Raw genomic sequence first — 16,918 nt, 5'->3', positions numbered from 1 at the left:
ATAAAGAAATGGAGTAAAATATTTATCTATTGGCTATTGTATGTTCCAAAGAAGATTTGGGGGGTCTGTTTATTTGGGGATCAAAATAATGAGGGAAAAGTATTTAAAAAGCAAAATCAACATGTATGGAAGTTCCATTTTCAATTGTCTCACTTTCAAAGGTTTGGTCCTTTAACCTTTTTCCCTTTTCCCACTTTTGTTACATGTAATACCCATTGTAAAGAAAAAGGAAGAAACATCTTTTGCTCCTTATCTTATACATTGGTTTTCCCAACCTAAAACAATCATCGACGAAGCACTAGCAATTCGTGAAGCATGGGAAAATACAGTGAAAAATAAATGGTCAAAGGTATAAATTTTGTCTGATGTAAAAACTGTGATGGATATGATACTGAAAGAAATGTAATTTCATAAAAACTTAAGACTTATAATTTGTGACGATATTTGGAAGCCTATGAGTTTCTTTGAATATATATATATATATATGGTATATATTTGTAGATCTTGGAATATATGTGTGCGCACATCACAAATTAGCTTAGTTTTTTTGTTTCGTTTTTACAAAAGATTATTTGGGTTTCTATTTTTCCTAGTTGGATTATAATTGATATTGCTACATTATTTAACTCTTTGAGACAGTTTATTGCATTATATTTATTAAAATACACTTCCTCCATTTCAAATTAATTGAATTGTTAAGGTGTTTCACACCCTATTAGAAAAGAGGATTTAGACATAAATTAGACACAACTTTTCATTTTTACCCTTATTAATTATTATCAAATTTATGAGTAAAATAACTAAACATTAATTAATAACTAATTCCAATACTAACTAATGAAGGATAAAATTGGAAGAAAATTTCTAAAAGTAGTCTTGCAAAATTGAACAATCTAGTAAATTTGAAAAATGAAAATTGTTTCAACAATTCAATTAATTTGAAATGAAGAGAGTAGAAAAGTTGGTTGTTATATTATTATAGTTGAAATCTTAAAGAGAAAATAGGTTCGATAATTAAATAATTTAGGAACGTGAAGGATGTGGGAGTGATAGGGTTAACTTTAATTGTATTATATTATACTCTTTCATAAACAACATACTACTGGATTTTTCTTTTTGACGCTTGTGATATATGATTCAATATATTTAATTCCGGTGCAAATTCAAATTTGGTCAGACTTCATGGATACCTGAAAATCAAAAAAATCAAAAAAAAATTCCTAAGTATTGGGGGAGGGGAGGGGGGGGGGGGGTTGGTAAGGTCCAACTATAATTTTTTGAAAATAAAAAAAGAGCTTCATGTGCTATCCATATAAAGAAATTGGGACACGTTTGGATCTAGGAATAGGAATAGGTAAAGGGTAAAATTAAAGTCATCGAACGAGGGAATAGAATGGTCCATAAACCAAACAAGAGAACAAATTGGAAAAGAAGTTAAAACAGACCACTGAATTGTGTGTGATAAACTATGATTAAGAAAGATTGTGATGTTTACATAGAACTACAATTGAAAAATCAAAGCAACCATGCGTGCAGAGTGGTTCTTATATTTTATTTTTATTTTTATTTTTATATACATTTATAATATCACAACGAGTCAGACCTAAATGTGTACATAAACATCGATAATTCATATAACTAATTTTATTTTGTTCGGAATTGAGGTGGAGTTATAAATTTTCTTGTTTTCACATACGTTTATACAATACAAGCATTTGCACAAACATATTGATTATTTGCATCGACTCACCTTGACCTGAAAAATAGTTGAGCTTACATTCTTTGCATCTCTTTTTGTTGGTGCCTCTCACTATCACACAATTTCGATGTCTTAATATTGTTTTATTTAACTTCACCAGTATTTTTTATACAATTTTAAAATTTGAAAAGATTGATATTGCATGTTAAAATTGTACGATAGTGACTATTAAATGTTATTTTTACGTTGGACACACTCGTGCAATGGACTATTTATCAAATTCACAATGGGAAAAATACATTGAAAGACCATCCTTAAAACTTAACTACATAATTCATAAGTAATAGTACTTTTTCATTATTAAAAATATGAAAGTTTTTTTTTTTTTTACATATATAGCAGTTTTAAAGAAGTTGACAAGATAATTGTTTTTAATATATAGATATATTAAATTTTTTTTATACAAAACTGTCTACTTATGTTTTTTTCTCTTTACAATGAGGATTAATTTTCAAATTAGTAGAAGTTTAAAGAGTAAATTTTAGGTTTAGCAAACATAAAAATCATATATGTATGCTATACACTATAGTTTGTATAATTGCGCTCCATAGCGAACATAGGAGCATCATATTTGTATAAATCGATGGCAGCCTCTCATTTGTGTAAATCGTTGGCAGCTTCTCATTTGTATAAATCGCTGACAGCCTCTCGTTTGAATAAATTGCTGGCAGCCTCTCAATTCAATTTTATGTACTTGTATATCTGCATAAAATTTGAATTTTGTATACAATTGAATCGAAATAAAACATTTGTATATCAAAATCTCTCTCTTTCTCTTGCTTTATACAACACAACTTATACATTGTAATTTGTATAATCTGTGTTTGTATAAAGCGAGAAAAAGAGAAAGGCAAAAGAAAATTGAGCATGAGAAGATCCGCATTTGTATAATTATAACTGTATAGGACGAAAATATATGTATTTATATTTGTATAAACAGTTTTCTCTCACTTTATACAAACACAAACGTATTTTATACATTTGTGTTTGTATAAAGGGAGAGAGGCGAGGGAGAGACTGGCATCGAGAAATGGAGAGCGGCGAGCAAGAAATTCAGGGAGCGGGACGAATGACAACTGTTTGCTACGAGTTACAATTAAATCAAACTGTGGTTATAACATTTAATTTGAATTAATAGTTTATTATTGTGTAAGTTTTATATATGTCATATATTATAGTAATATTTTCAAGCTATAGCAGTAGATTTAGACTTTCAAGTTATAACATTAAAAATTTCAGTTCTAACAAATAATTTTTTTAAAAAAAACTATTTTCAATAATTGAAAAAAGTTGTTTAAATAAAATAAAGAGATAAAAGAAAAATGAAAAAAAAAACATTTTTTTAGTGAAAACAGGTAATAAATTGAAATTGTGGTGTTAATTTAATTTGAATTTATTGTAGATAATTAATAAATAGCACGAATTAAGGGATTTAAACTAATTCAGATTATTTAGTATCCTTAATTCACTCAAATCAGTTAAAATCAAATGAAAATTCAGATTTTATCTTCTTCTTTTTTCAACGTTTCTCTCTCTTCAATTTGCAACAAAAAAATTTCAACGTTTCTCTCCTCAATTTTCAACAAAAAAAAATCTCACATTCGAGTAATTGAAGTTTTTTTCATCTTTGAATATTCTTGATTTTGTTGTGATGGACAACTACGTATCAGTTTTAATCAAACATGGTGAAAGATGGGATCCTTTGGGTTAGTATTTATTATTGTTTAACGTTTATTTTAGAATGATAGCGAAATAAAATAAAAATGATCAAACTGTCGATTAATTGAAGGTGGAGTCATATTTTGTTAATTGTTGATATCATATAATGTTTACTGTCGTGAAATGTAAAAAATTTAGTGTTTTTTTTGTTTATTTGTTTATTTTATATACGGTTGTTGTTTTGTGAAATTATAAGTTTAATGTGATTTTATGAATAAATTTGATAGAATAAATAAAATGAAATTTGTATGAAAGTGTGCTAATTATTTTGTAAAAATAATTAATTATAATGTTGACGAATTTATGAAAATTTATTTTATTTGATAATGAATTTGATAGTATAAGTCGAATGAATTATGTATGAAAAGTGTTTTAAGAAATATGTAAAAAAAAATTGAAATTCTTGACGAAGTGTGTTACAAGTGTTTTAAATTGGTATTAAATGTGAAATTGTTGAGTTTATATTAGTTTTGTTATTTCTGTATAAAGTTGGGCGACGATAATTAATTATTTGGGACGAGAAATGTATATAGTTTGAATGAATAATCGTTTTGTATGAAATGTGTATTAAATGAGTATGAAAATGTATAAATTTGGTATGAATGATGATTGTTGTATGAAATGTGTATTAAGTGAGTATTAAATGTGAAATATTATGTTTTGTATGAAATTCTTTTTGTAATGTACTATCTGAATGATATTTGAATGAAAAAATAATGATGAGTGTGTATAATTTTATTGTTACTATAATGATTTTTATGGATGAACATTGTATTGTCTTTGGAATGAAAAGTTAATATTATTTAACATATTTCTAATTGATTTGTATAATGCTAGACTAATTGTTATTCTTTTTAATGAAACAGAGAATTATGTTGAAAAATGAATTATATATGTAAGAGGGTTGCTGATGTGAAATTCAAAAGGTCCAAAGTTATTTGCAATAGATGTTGTCAAGTTGGCCACAACATGAATCATGTTCAAATTATCATGTGCAAAACTAATGATTGTTTATTTATTTAGACTAATTATGTTTCATATCAAAACAAAACATTAATCTAAACGACAAAATAAAATAATTTTTTTTTGTCATAAAAAAGAAAAAAGTTTATTTTATTTTGTCGTTTAGATTAATGTTTTGTTTTGATATGAAACATAATTAGTTTGAAGTGCATTATAAACTTAGTGTTTAGTATACCGTTCATTCTTTATACATGGTTCATTCATTAATCATACAGATTGCATACTGTTAAAAATAAAATTTATTCCAGCTTAATACATAAGATAGTGTAAATTTTAGTGATAATTATAAAAGGTAATTATGGTATCCTGAGTATTTAATTTAATGTAAGTTTACATGAATATTAATTTGGTTTTCAATTGGTGTCCTACTATAAATAAATTTAAAACAAATTGCAGTTAGTGTTTCATTCCCACACTAACTTCAGTTAGTGTCATACACATATTAATCAAAATTTCATACACGTTTTATTCAAACAACATGTATAAAAATTGATAAATTCATATAATCACACAATTTATACCATTTCTATATCAATATTATACCACAATTCATACAATATCCAACAAAAAAAATATTAAACTCATAGGCATACACGTATTAATCAAATTTCATGCACGTTTCATCCAAAAACATTTTTTGAATATAAAGTAAGCATAATGTGATTTTTTTCTAAAAAAATTTATACCATAAACACAGTTAATAGATAATCACACCAATGTTCATACCAATTTAATAATTTATACCATAAACACAGTTAATAGATAATCACACCAATGTTAAAACGCAATTCGTACCATTTGTATACCATTATTATATCACAATTCATAAAATTTTCAAAATCAAACCATTAAAGCATAGTCATACACTTATTAATCAGATTTCATGTACAGTTTGGAAACACACTGATATTTTCAAAATATTATCTTGAAATTGTAATAGGCAATCAGTAATTCATATGTAAACGATATCTGCCTGAAAGAAAACATATGATATTATATATCATCAAATACTTAAACACAAAAAAATGTCCAAAAGTTAAAAAAAATAACCTTTTGTTGTTCTTCTTGTTGATGGTTTTGAAAATGCTCCAACTTCTACATTTGTTTTTTTTTTACTTTTTTTCTTTTTGATTTCAGTAACAAAATCAAAATCGGAATCAGAAGGGGTTTCAACTATTTTTCCCTTCCTCTTTTTCCCCTTTTGATTTTCAGGGGTGACCCTTTTTTTTTCTTCACCCAATATGGAACTCTTTCGAGTCGTTTCAATGGGTTTCTTAGACATATTTTTGTTGGAAAAAAATTTGGACGAAAGATTGAATGTTGGTGTAGTTGGTTGGTGAGAAAAATGGGAGAGATGAAGGTGAAAGTGGGGTGATAGCGTATATAGTTGGATAGGTGTGGGGGAAGGGTGGTGGGTTGACTAATGAGAGGTTATGAGTATAACATTAAATAAGGAAGTGTAATCAATGTAAAATCTCTATAATTGTGTAAGAGATAATTATGGGGTATTCTTTATTTAAATAATTATATAAAAATTATAAAAAATTACTTATTTAATAAAGTAAAATTTAATTAATTTATAAATGATTAGTGATATGTTATAACCCGTAATTAAATTGTTATAAGCAAGAATTTTTTAAAAGTAGATTTAAAACCTGTAATCAACTCTTAAATGTGTATATGAAGTTATTTTTCCTTTATTATTTTATACAATTTTCCCAAAAGACCAACCAGGAAAACAAGAACAATAGCCCAGCCCAAATAAGAAAGCAAAGTCCATAAAAGAAGCCGAGCCCATAAAAGTCATCACGAAATCTAATTTTTGAATCTGAGAAAATTTGGTGGGATCAGGAATGACCAGTTTTTGCCACTGTTAGTTTTTGTTACTACTTAAAATACTAATTGATAGTAATAGTTATTGTTAATACACAAAATTAAAAATAATATTTTTATAGATAAAACACAATAAACTTACATTCAAAATTTTACAAGTGAAATTCTTGCCTATTACTATGAATTTTCAAAAAAATTGTTGACGTTTCAAATATATTGTTCAAACTTAGATGTATAATGAGATATGACAATTTTTCATGGAGTTTGAAATATCACAATTCAAATTTCATAAATTTTTCATGTAGTTTTGGACTGCTATATTTTGGAATTTAGTGTTCTTTGGATTTTTTTTAAAGTTTTAATTTGATAAATGTTCAGAGTCCACTGTCCAGTAAAATTTCATAAGGATTTTTTGTATTTTAGCTAAAAGTAGTTATATCCAAATATTATTTAACTATTTTTATGATAATAATTAAATCTTGAACAATAATCTAGAAAATACTATGACTAAAAGTTTCTCAATTTTTGTTATAGCTATTGCAACGGTTAAAGCAACTATTGGTCTGACTATTGTTTCATAGGAAAAGAGTCTGATATGCCGCTCAACTTTGTCATTTAGAGCTGATATACCCTTCGTTATAAAAGTGACTCATATATACCCATACTTATATATAAATAGCTCACATATATCCTTTTCTCTAACGGAAATTAAAAAAAGTTAATTTTAGTTTAATTTATTATTATTATTTTTTTAAAGAAAAATATAATCTGATATGAGTATATTTAATCCTCCTCAAGCATATTTTTTTGACTTTTTTTTGTTTCAATTACTAATTTAGATTTATTATTTTGATGTCAAATTTATTTATGTTCACTAATATTCTTGTAAAACTTATTATAGATGAACAAATTTTTTTCTTCAAATACAAAAATTAAATTACAATATAGACAAAAAAAATAGTTTTAAATTATAATATTGCCACAAAAATAGTTTTAAATTTTTTTCTTTACGCTAAGGAATGAAAGAAAAAAATAAAATAAGAATAAGAAACTCAAATAATTATAATCAAAGAAGTCAAAAAATAATTTATGTATGAAAAAAATTAAAATATACCTTGAACTTTGAAGAATCATATATACCCCTAAATAATTTTTAAGAAAATTAAAAGTAAAAAATATAAATTTAAAACTAATTTTTTCACTTTTGTTAAATGAAGGGTATATGTGAGCTCATTTTGTAACGGTAGGGATATATGTGAGTCGTTTATATAACAGTAAGGGTATATATGAGCCACTTTCATAACAAGGGGCATATCAACTCCAAATGATAAAGTTGAGGGGTATATCATGCCCTTTTCCCTTATTTCATTAATAATTTACAAATCAACTCGCATCAACCAATCAAATTTGTTAAATAATTAATATTAATCATTATAAATTCTTATATGAGCATGTTTATTATGTAAGATATGATCTTGTTTGCAAAACATATGAAATCAAAGTATTTTGACATCTGCCATATTATCTCATAAACCAATCTAGAAAGGAGTTGATTGGGAAATTATGATAACGAGTTGATTCATCTCATTCGTGAACTACAATTTTTAGCTCTGGAACTGAATCAGAGCAAAGCTAAAAAACATTATTTGTCATTAGTATCTTTGCTCGTAACAATTGTGACCTCTCCGGAGAATTACTAACTGCATAAAAAATACAGTGCTAATACATTTGAGATTTTTTAATTGTCTAATCGTAAATAGCCCCAGAGGTATGAAACAAAGGATTATGTCGAACCTAGATTGAGGTATTGATGGGGATTTTCTAATCTAACCAAATTAGGAAAATGTTTTTTTTTTTTATTAAAAATAAGACAAATGTATTACTTTCCGGCCCAACTCCGGACTCTTCCTCAACCCAATTACCCCAACAGCTCACGACGGAACCCTCGATCTCCATTTTTTTCAATCTTTGAAAACCCCTAATATTTCATAACTTCGAAATCCCAATTCATTGACTAAAAACCTTAATTGAATCGTAATGGCATCACAGAAGAAGGAATCGGAGGGAATCGCTCTACTGTCTATCTACGGCGACGACGAAGATGAAGACATGGAAGAACTTGAAGAAGAACAAAGGGAAGAAGATGCACAAGAATACAGACCTGAATCACAAAACTTAGCCATTACAATGGGCACAGATTTCCAAGATGATAGCAATAAAGTTTTCGGGTCTGATTCAGGTCGGAGTTCGACTCCTTCACCCCTAATTCAACAACTTCAGCAACAACAGTCTGTTGAAAATTTCACACCTAATAAGGTTTCGAATTTTGGTGTTGGTTCTACCACTACGACGCCATTAGTGTCCGTTTCTTCCCCAAATCCTCAGCCAATGGAGATGAATTTGAATGTGAATGTGAGTAGACGAGCAAGGCTTACTATTGTTGATTATGCTCATGATGAAGTTACCATGTCACCGGAGCCTGAGGTACTTATTTTTATGCTCTATTTTGTGTTGGATTTTGCTTTTTTTTTTTTTTTATGCTTGTTCAAAACGGACTGAAAAGAAGATGAGAAAATTAAGGAATTTGGCTTTTAGATTATGCTAGAAAACCCATGTTTAATGGGATCCTATTAGAGAGTTATTCATGTAATGAACCTATGTTTTAGGAGTTCATGTGAGTTTTTCCTCTCTCTGTAGGAAGGAGAAGTAATGGCCAGTGGAAGAGTCATGTATGGAGCGGAACTTCAAACTGTTAGTGGTATGTATGCTTTGTGTTTTCTCTATTCAGCTCTGCCTCGTATGCTGTTTTGTTGTTACGGCCCTTGCTTGACTGCTTAGTTGAATTGACCTAGGAGTAATGTTAGGGTAGACTGAAGACCTAGTATAAATACATTGTTCAGGATAGGCAACTATTGTAATTCAACCAATTTTTTTCTCGTTCCGCCATCTTAATTTTGTATGACTGTCTTTCCTAGGGAGTGGCACCTCTCCATTTACAGAGGCTGTTTTTTTATAAATGTGGTGTCCACGACAGCTTTTGTGCATCTCGACTAATTTTCCTGGATAGGCGAAATGGTCTGTTAGGCCTTTGGGTTAGATTGTAAATTGGACCCTTCTACTTACGACCTTGTCAAACTGAACATTTAAACTCAATGAATCACAAATTTTAAACACCTATGACCATTGACCAAACTCATGTGGCAATAAAATAGCTGAGTTGGAAAAGTGCGTGATGTACACGCGGATTAAGAGCGTGAATTGATACTTTTCATTATAAATACACATATAATTAGGAATTTTCTGTTTTTAAAAAAGGAAAATAAATTATCTCCTTCCTCTTCTCATTTTCTGTAGAGAAAAAAAATTAGGTAGCGCCGCCCTAGGTTTCTCATCTGTAGAAATTACTCATTCCTTCAAACATCCCACAACAAACATACAAATTGAAAAGAAGAAAAATTTTCCCATTGAAAGCTCAAATCAGAAATGGGTTATATGAAATCAAAAAGAAATAAATGTACAAATCCATTTTTTGTTTGAATAGTTCTTCGGACTGATTTATTTGTCTTCGAATAAAAAACGGGTTACATGATTTGAGCTTTTAATTTGAAGATTCAAATTGGAAACTTCTCTCTAAAATTGAAAGCTCAAATCACAAGACTATATGGGCTGAATCGAGGTACCTGATAACTCGGCTTCAGATTGGGACGACTGAGCTGTTGGACTCGTTGCTTGGACTGTTATAGGAAGATGACTAGAATGTATTGATTGCAATAGCTCAAGGAATCGTCCCGTTGCTGGTCCGTTTACTCGATTCCAGTTCTTCGCCAGAGATCTAGTAGAAAAATGTGAGCACTTTTTTTTTGTCTCAAAAAAGGGTGGGGTGGGAGGTGGTTTGGATTTTTTTTTGGGGGGGAGGGGGGTAAAGGTGACCAGAAGAGAAAGGGGATGGGAAAGGAGTTGCAATGAGAGAGGGAAAAAATAGCATTTTTAACATATTATTTATTTTCTTATATTTAATTTCTATCGTGTCATTAAAAAATGTCGTGGATTCTACGTGTATTTGGTTGTATTTACGCAAACCATGATCAAGTGAGAAAAGGATTTAAAATATTGTGTTTCATTGAGTTTAAATGTTCAGTTGACAGGGTCGTAAGTAGAAGGGTCCAATTTACAATCCAACCCAAGTATAAGGGCCTATCAAACCATTCCCCCCTCCCCCAGGATACCTGTAACCTTCCACTAACAATAGCTACCAGGTAACTCTGCCCACTAAGGCTAGGATAGATGGGAAGAAATCACCTAGTGTTTTTTTGTCTCTGCTGATATTTGAGCCAGAGGTCGACCTCATAGCTCTCAAGTCACTTCATTGACCACTAGGCCACACCCTTGGGTGCCGATTTACTGAAACTTTTTATAATCTCAATTTCCATTTCCCCCTTGTTCGCGCACTCTTATAAGAATTGATATGACTTGCTGTGGACTCCACTTGATAGTAAAAGAAAGTAAGTCTGGCAAGATACATTTGGTATGCATATTTAGTTTATGTGTCAATTTTTTATTTATTTTTTAAATTCCCATATCCAATCAAATAATTCAGAATGAAATGGGACGAGGGAGTGTTTTATGAGCTTATCCAGAAAGTACATTGGAGCAACTTTTGGGTTAAAATAAATCATTTTCAGCTGGTTAGCTTGTCATTTGGTAAGAAGTTGACATTTACAGTTTTTGATCCATATAGTTGACATGTATGTAAAGAATGTCTTTCATATTTATAAAGTTGATGTATATATTCCGTACGAAACAGGATTGGCTAATGTAACTCCAATCATCAAAGTCAAAACTAAAAAGATAACTCTATCTTTTTACTTACCTTATCAATTTGGAAGTTCAAGCTTAAAAATCTCTCTCTTTTCTTTTCAGTTGAATTTATGGAAAAGGCTTCACCAGCTCTTCAGGTTAGAACACCTAGTACTCAAACCCCTCCTCAGTCAGCTGAACCAACTGATCAAATGGATGATACTATGGACTTCGCTGTTAATGAAGGACATGGAGTAGCTGAAGAATCTGTTATGGTTCCTGCAGAAGAAAAAAAAGAGTTAGATCTGTTGGAGAAATTTCTTCCTCCTCCACCAAAGGAGAAGTGCTCAGATGAATTGCAAGTAAGTGGTGACAGTAGTATTTTTCAAATGGATACTAGAAATATGCTTACATAAAATGTATATGCACTATTCTGAGGTTGCCCAAGTTTTCTCTAATAGACGTTGAAAGTTGAAGCTTGCATCTTCAGACTTGTTTCTGTAGTGTACATTTAGATGATATTTGTAATTTATATGTGTCTTGCATTATATATTTTTTATTATGGCTTTTAAAACGACTTTGCATTTTATGCAGCGCCTTTCTGTAGTAGTTGGTGAAGGAATGTTTACATGTGGACTGGCTGACCATGAACTCTGTGCTCGCTAAATCTCTCTCTCCTCTCACAGACAGAATGTCTCAGTCTATCTCTCCCTCTCACTCAGACACACACACACACGAAGTTTGCATTTCCTGTAATTTCGTCTCTAGATTCTTATCCCTTCAGATACTGACAATTGTTTGTAAAAGCTGTCTGTCTTCAGTTACCGTGGCATTGGATGCTCTGTTATCTTTAACTGATATATTCTGGAGCTTAACTTGCAATTTATGTCCTCCCAAATGAACCCTCAGGGGTTGGCCTGCTGGCAATTGACTTGAGCCTTGGGGTTTGCTCCCTTCAAGGTCTCAAGTTCGAAACCCACTGGGTGCAAACAATTTCTGAGGGCCATCGGACTGGGTAAAACCTGAATTAACCGTGGTGCACTTGCGGGAAACTCCTTGCCGAGGGCCTGTGCACCCCCGGGATTAGTCGGGGCTCAAAGAGACTCGGACACCCGGTGCAAAATCAAAAAAATAAAATAAAATTTATGTCCTCCCAAATGATCCCTTATAACTTCTACAGTGACTCTGATCATTTTTGTCTTCCCTTCCAATTTTATGTGAACCTTACCATTTATGTGTAAGAAGGCCTTATGGTGTTTACCCTGTTGCATAGATAATTGATTTGGCTACTTTGCTTTCAATTGTTACACTCTTTTCTTGTCAATTCATTCTGCAGGAGAAGATCATGAAATTCCTTGCTCTAAAGAAGACTACTGGCAGAAGCTTTAATGCAGAAGTACGCAACAGAAAGGAGTATCGGAATCCAGACTTCTTGCTGCATTCAGTGACTTATCAAGATATTGACCAGATAGGATCTTGCTTCAGTAAAGATGTATTCGATCCGCATGGATATGACAAAAGTGACTTCTATGATGAAATAGGTTACTAGCAATATAATTTCCGATTTCTGTCTATCTTTCAGCTAGACATATCTACTTTTGTGTGGCATTGGTTATAGAATGTTTAGACAGTTTTCGCTACTTCCACTGTAATGTTTTTGTTAACAAAATAGTTCATTCTGTGAATCTGGTACGATTATGACTACAAATATGGAGGAATCTTATGTAAACGAAAGATACTTAGTGGATCTAAAGTGTTTGTCACAAGGATTCTGACGGTGTGTAGCTAATACTATACTTCCCTTTCCAACTTATTGTTTGGAGCTAGTGTAAAGGATATCTATTTCTTTTGAGGTTAAGCTTTCATGAAATTTGGTCTGTTTCAGTGTAAGAGTAATTTTCCTCGAATTTATGGATAATTTCTTGTCTTTGAAGTATATCTTGAGTATCATACTTTATCTACAAGAAATCTTGACTGGAATATTTATTTTGTAAACAGAGGCTGACTCAAAGCGTGAAATGGACAGAAGGGAGCAAGAACGGAGGAGGAGTCCAAAAGTTGACTTCATATCGGGAGGAACACAGCCTGCACCAATGGTTCCTACATCAAAAATCAATATGTCAATTCCAGGTTACCCACCTTTCTTCCTCGAGTCAAAAATTCTGTTGAATTGGTTGAGTTCCCTGCATTACTCTTTGCTCTCTGAATTCTTTGCAGGGATGGCTCCTGTTGCTGCTGGTGCATTACCGCCCACTGCAGATGTTGTAACTCGGGATGGTAGACAGAACAAAAAGTCGAAATGGGACAAGGTTTTCATCTGCAAAGTCTCAATTAATTGCATTGATTATAATTTATCTCCAATGTCTCTTGTATTGTAATTCTCAATGCTACCTTTTCAGGTGGATGGTGATCGTAGAGACCCTGTTTCTGCTGTTGGTGCACATGCAGCACTTCTATCAGCTGCTAATGCTGGTGCTGGTTACACTGCATTTGCGTAAGTTCATTATGACTCCCATTTTTATCTGTATTACTGTAGTTATTTTAGAATTTTCTTTCCATCACTCCTCCCCTCCCCCGGCTGCACTATGGGATGGGAAAGCCTTAGATCCGTAGGGTGGACAGCTACTTCCTAGCTATCTAATAAAAATGAGGCTCGTGTATTACTTTCTGAAAAATAAATGATGTCGAGTATGGTGGATTAAAAACGAAACATGTTGTTCAAGTCCCATATTTTTTAATCTTTTACATATTGTGGCGACCCATAGATTCCTCTAAGATATACCTTGTTGGAAGTGTGCAAATGTTTAAATAGGTTGAGCACCTGCTTTGGCTGACCTAGGGGCGCAACTTCAGCCCATATAAGGTGAAAGGAAACCATTTAACCCATATTTATTAATATGGATCACTCATATTTTCTAAATGGGTCAATATGGGCTAATCTATTTTAAGAGCTCATACAAATATGAACAAAATAGGTAAATTATGGGAATCCATACAGACCCATAGATCATCCACTCATACGAAAAATTCTTGATCGCATAAAAAAATTATTTATTTTTATAAAAGAACATTAGGGGTAGGGTTGGAGGTGAGGGTGAAAAAAATTTAACTTTTTTTTAAAAAAATTGTGGGTGGGGTCAGGGTAGGGAGGTCTGCAGGGGATTAACTTTTTTTTTTTGAATTTTTTATTTTTCTTTAAAAAAATTTGGAAGTGGGAATGGAAGCGGTGAAATTTTTTCAACTTTTTCTTTTGAATTCTTTTTATTTTTCTTTAAAAATTTTTTTGGGGGTAGGGTGGAGGGGCAATTTTTTTTTTTTTTTTTAAATTTATGTCTATTTTAAAAAAAAATGGTGGTGGAGCGGGGATGGATGAGGGGTGGGTAGGATTGTTAAATTTTTCTGATATTTTTTTAATTAAAAATTGGGGGTGGGGGATGGGGGTATAGTGGTAGAAAAAATTAAATTATTTTTTTGTATGAAAAATTATTTTTTTAATTATTCTTTAAGAATATGGGTGGGTTGGTAGGAGTTGGGTATTAACAATGTAGCTTTGATTTAATGTTTTTTGGCTTTAGGAGATTAAAGTGGGTTAGAACCATTTTACCCAAACCATATTTACCCATATTTTATATGGGTGAATTGTAATCCAATCCATTTTGGCTCAATCCATATTTTTAATCCATCCAAATCTGATCCAGTCCAACCATTTGCCACCCCAACTTTGGCCTTTGAGCAAGATTTAAGAATACTGGAAAATGGATATCTAGCCTCTTATTTATCTGTAGAATGGTGAAGTATTGGTTTCTTAGGAAATACTCCTTTAAAGATATTGGGATGCTCTTCTTTTCTTTTGGTGAAATCTTATCTTATCTTTATGTAGGTTGAGGCACTTTTCCTGCCTAGCTGTTGTATTCTTAATGTTTGTAATATCCATTTTCTGTTGAAATTTTTGACAAAAACATCTTATTCTCAAGTTCACATGGAACTCACTATACTCCCCTGCCTCCCCTGACAAAAACATCTCATTCTCACTTCACAAGGAGTTACTCGGCATTTGTGCTGTCTGGAATTAGTTGAGGAAAAACAAGAGTTCCTTTACTTGGTGGATAGAGTTACTTGGTATCTATGTGGGTGGAGGTAGGAGGTATCCCGTGGAATTAGTTGAAGTGCGCGCAAGCTGATTAAAGAACTAAAAGAAGGAGTTTCTTTAGATTACACACTCCGTAGGACACTGCTATTCCTATTGAGGGGGTCTATTTTTGTTTTAGTCAAACTTGCAGGAAAAAGTGAGCTTCAAATTACGGGGGTTACATCCTGAAATACCAGTCTAAAAGCTTTCACACTCAAATTATAGGAACAATCCATGGTGTCTAATTCATTCACACGCACTTCTTAAACTTCTGTTTAAGTTTCACTCCATATTGTTGATGTGGGTCATGCAACCCTATCCTCAATGAGTAGCTAGTACTTAGGGACTTTATTGAAAAATGAGATTCATGTTTCACCTTTTTTATTACCCTTTGAAGTCCATAAACCTTTTATCCTCCTTGTTTTCAGATGTAGACATGTTTGATGTTTCATTTAGCAGAGGGTGGAGTCATGTAGTGATGTTTAATTTTTGTTTTCCACAGGCAACAAAGACGCCGGGAGGCAGAGGAGAAGCGACCTAGTGACAAGAAGTTGGATAGAAGATCTTGACAATCTAATTTGACATGCTGACTCCTGAAAACTATTGCAGCCTCTAAAAGACATTATGGACTTGTGTATAGACGAGCTTTCTATATTTTGTCCAACCCTTTCCAACACATCCAGTCCTGCACAAGTGTTGGCACAAACAAAGAAGCTACCTTAGAGCAACGGTGCCTCATTTAGAGAGACAAATTACCGTCAACTCTGAATATTCCCATCTACTGTAAATTATATATACCCAGTTTTTATTTAGTATTGAAGTCGATTACAGGTTTTAAAGTTAAATGAGTGTAACCATGAGAGTCATTGGAAGAATTTTCAATACAAAGCTGGGGAGAGTAAATTGTATAAGTCTTCTTTTTGCCATGCGCGCAATAGATTGCAAAGTATTAAGCTGTACTCTTTGACTAGAGTCCTAAAAGAGCTGAAAATTTTCTATGTACTTTCTTTGAAAAGTTAGAGATACCTTGTTTTGTTTATCCAGTCAAATTTCATTATTGAGTTAATTGTTTGTTGTCATTCAACCGAAAGCAAATCCTTTTTTCAAAAGGAACTCTTTAACGCCAATAGGACCCTACCTTAGTCTTGTCTTCTCATGTGAATAGTGAAGTGTTATCCATATTTTGTGACCATTTTTTTCAAAATTTTGTAGGATTTTGAATTCTACTTATGCTTAACATACATCGTGTGCTAAAAAATTCCGAAATTTATTCTTGGAAGTATAATTTGATTTTTGAAAGTTGAGGGAACAATAATCGGTATCGCTTGTTGAGGCAAGCTTGTGAGTACGTTGATAATATATTTGTATTTCCATTTACTTAGTTCTTAAGAGATGTATTTAAATTTTTAAAACTAGAGTTTCAATGTATTTTTAATCCACGTCCTTATTTTTCACAACAAGTCATCATATGATTAGTTTTTCCCTTTGCACCTGGTTATAGGATCTCTAGTCCCCAGGTTGGGTTTCCTCATATATGACTCACGTATTTGTAGGCTTCAATCCCATCCCCCTCGATGTGCTCCAGACCTTTTCTCTCGTTAAGGCCTTAGTAAGAGGATCTGCAAGATTATCACAAGATTTGACATAATCAACATTAA

At 31.7% G+C, this 16,918-nt stretch overlaps 1 protein-coding gene across 1 annotated transcript; it reads left to right on the top strand.

The window, feature by feature from the left end:
• Positions 1-8,228: 8,228 nt before the first annotated feature.
• On the top strand, positions 8,229-16,299 carry LOC125848409 (uncharacterized). The gene is made up of 8 exons (XM_049528263.1): positions 8,229-8,818; positions 9,032-9,092; positions 11,255-11,493; positions 12,468-12,672; positions 13,130-13,261; positions 13,349-13,440; positions 13,531-13,625; positions 15,763-16,299. The coding sequence occupies exons 1-8, from the start codon at positions 8,372-8,374 to the stop codon at positions 15,827-15,829; spliced, it is 1,338 nt and encodes a 445-aa protein (XP_049384220.1). The 5' UTR covers positions 8,229-8,371; the 3' UTR covers positions 15,830-16,299.
• The last annotated feature ends 619 nt before the right edge of the window (positions 16,300-16,918 follow it).

Source organism: Solanum stenotomum, chromosome 12, assembly GCF_019186545.1.
Source record: "Solanum stenotomum isolate F172 chromosome 12, ASM1918654v1, whole genome shotgun sequence".
Lineage (NCBI taxonomy): Eukaryota > Viridiplantae > Streptophyta > Magnoliopsida > Solanales > Solanaceae > Solanum > Solanum stenotomum.
The sequence above is the reverse complement of the archived record's forward strand: the minus strand, read 5'-3'. Positions and strand labels throughout refer to the sequence as shown.

Bases quoted from the DNA above. Each gene is read 5' to 3' on its own strand.
- LOC125848409 (XM_049528263.1), top strand. From the start codon at position 8,372: ATGGCATCACAGAAGAAGGAATCGGAGGGAATCGCTCTACTGTCTATC. The intron at 13,262-13,348 runs GTTACCCACCTT...AATTCTTTGCAG, and splicing joins AATCAATATGTCAATTCCAG to GGATGGCTCCTGTTGCTGCT. The intron at 13,441-13,530 runs GTTTTCATCTGC...CTACCTTTTCAG, and splicing joins AAAAGTCGAAATGGGACAAG to GTGGATGGTGATCGTAGAGA.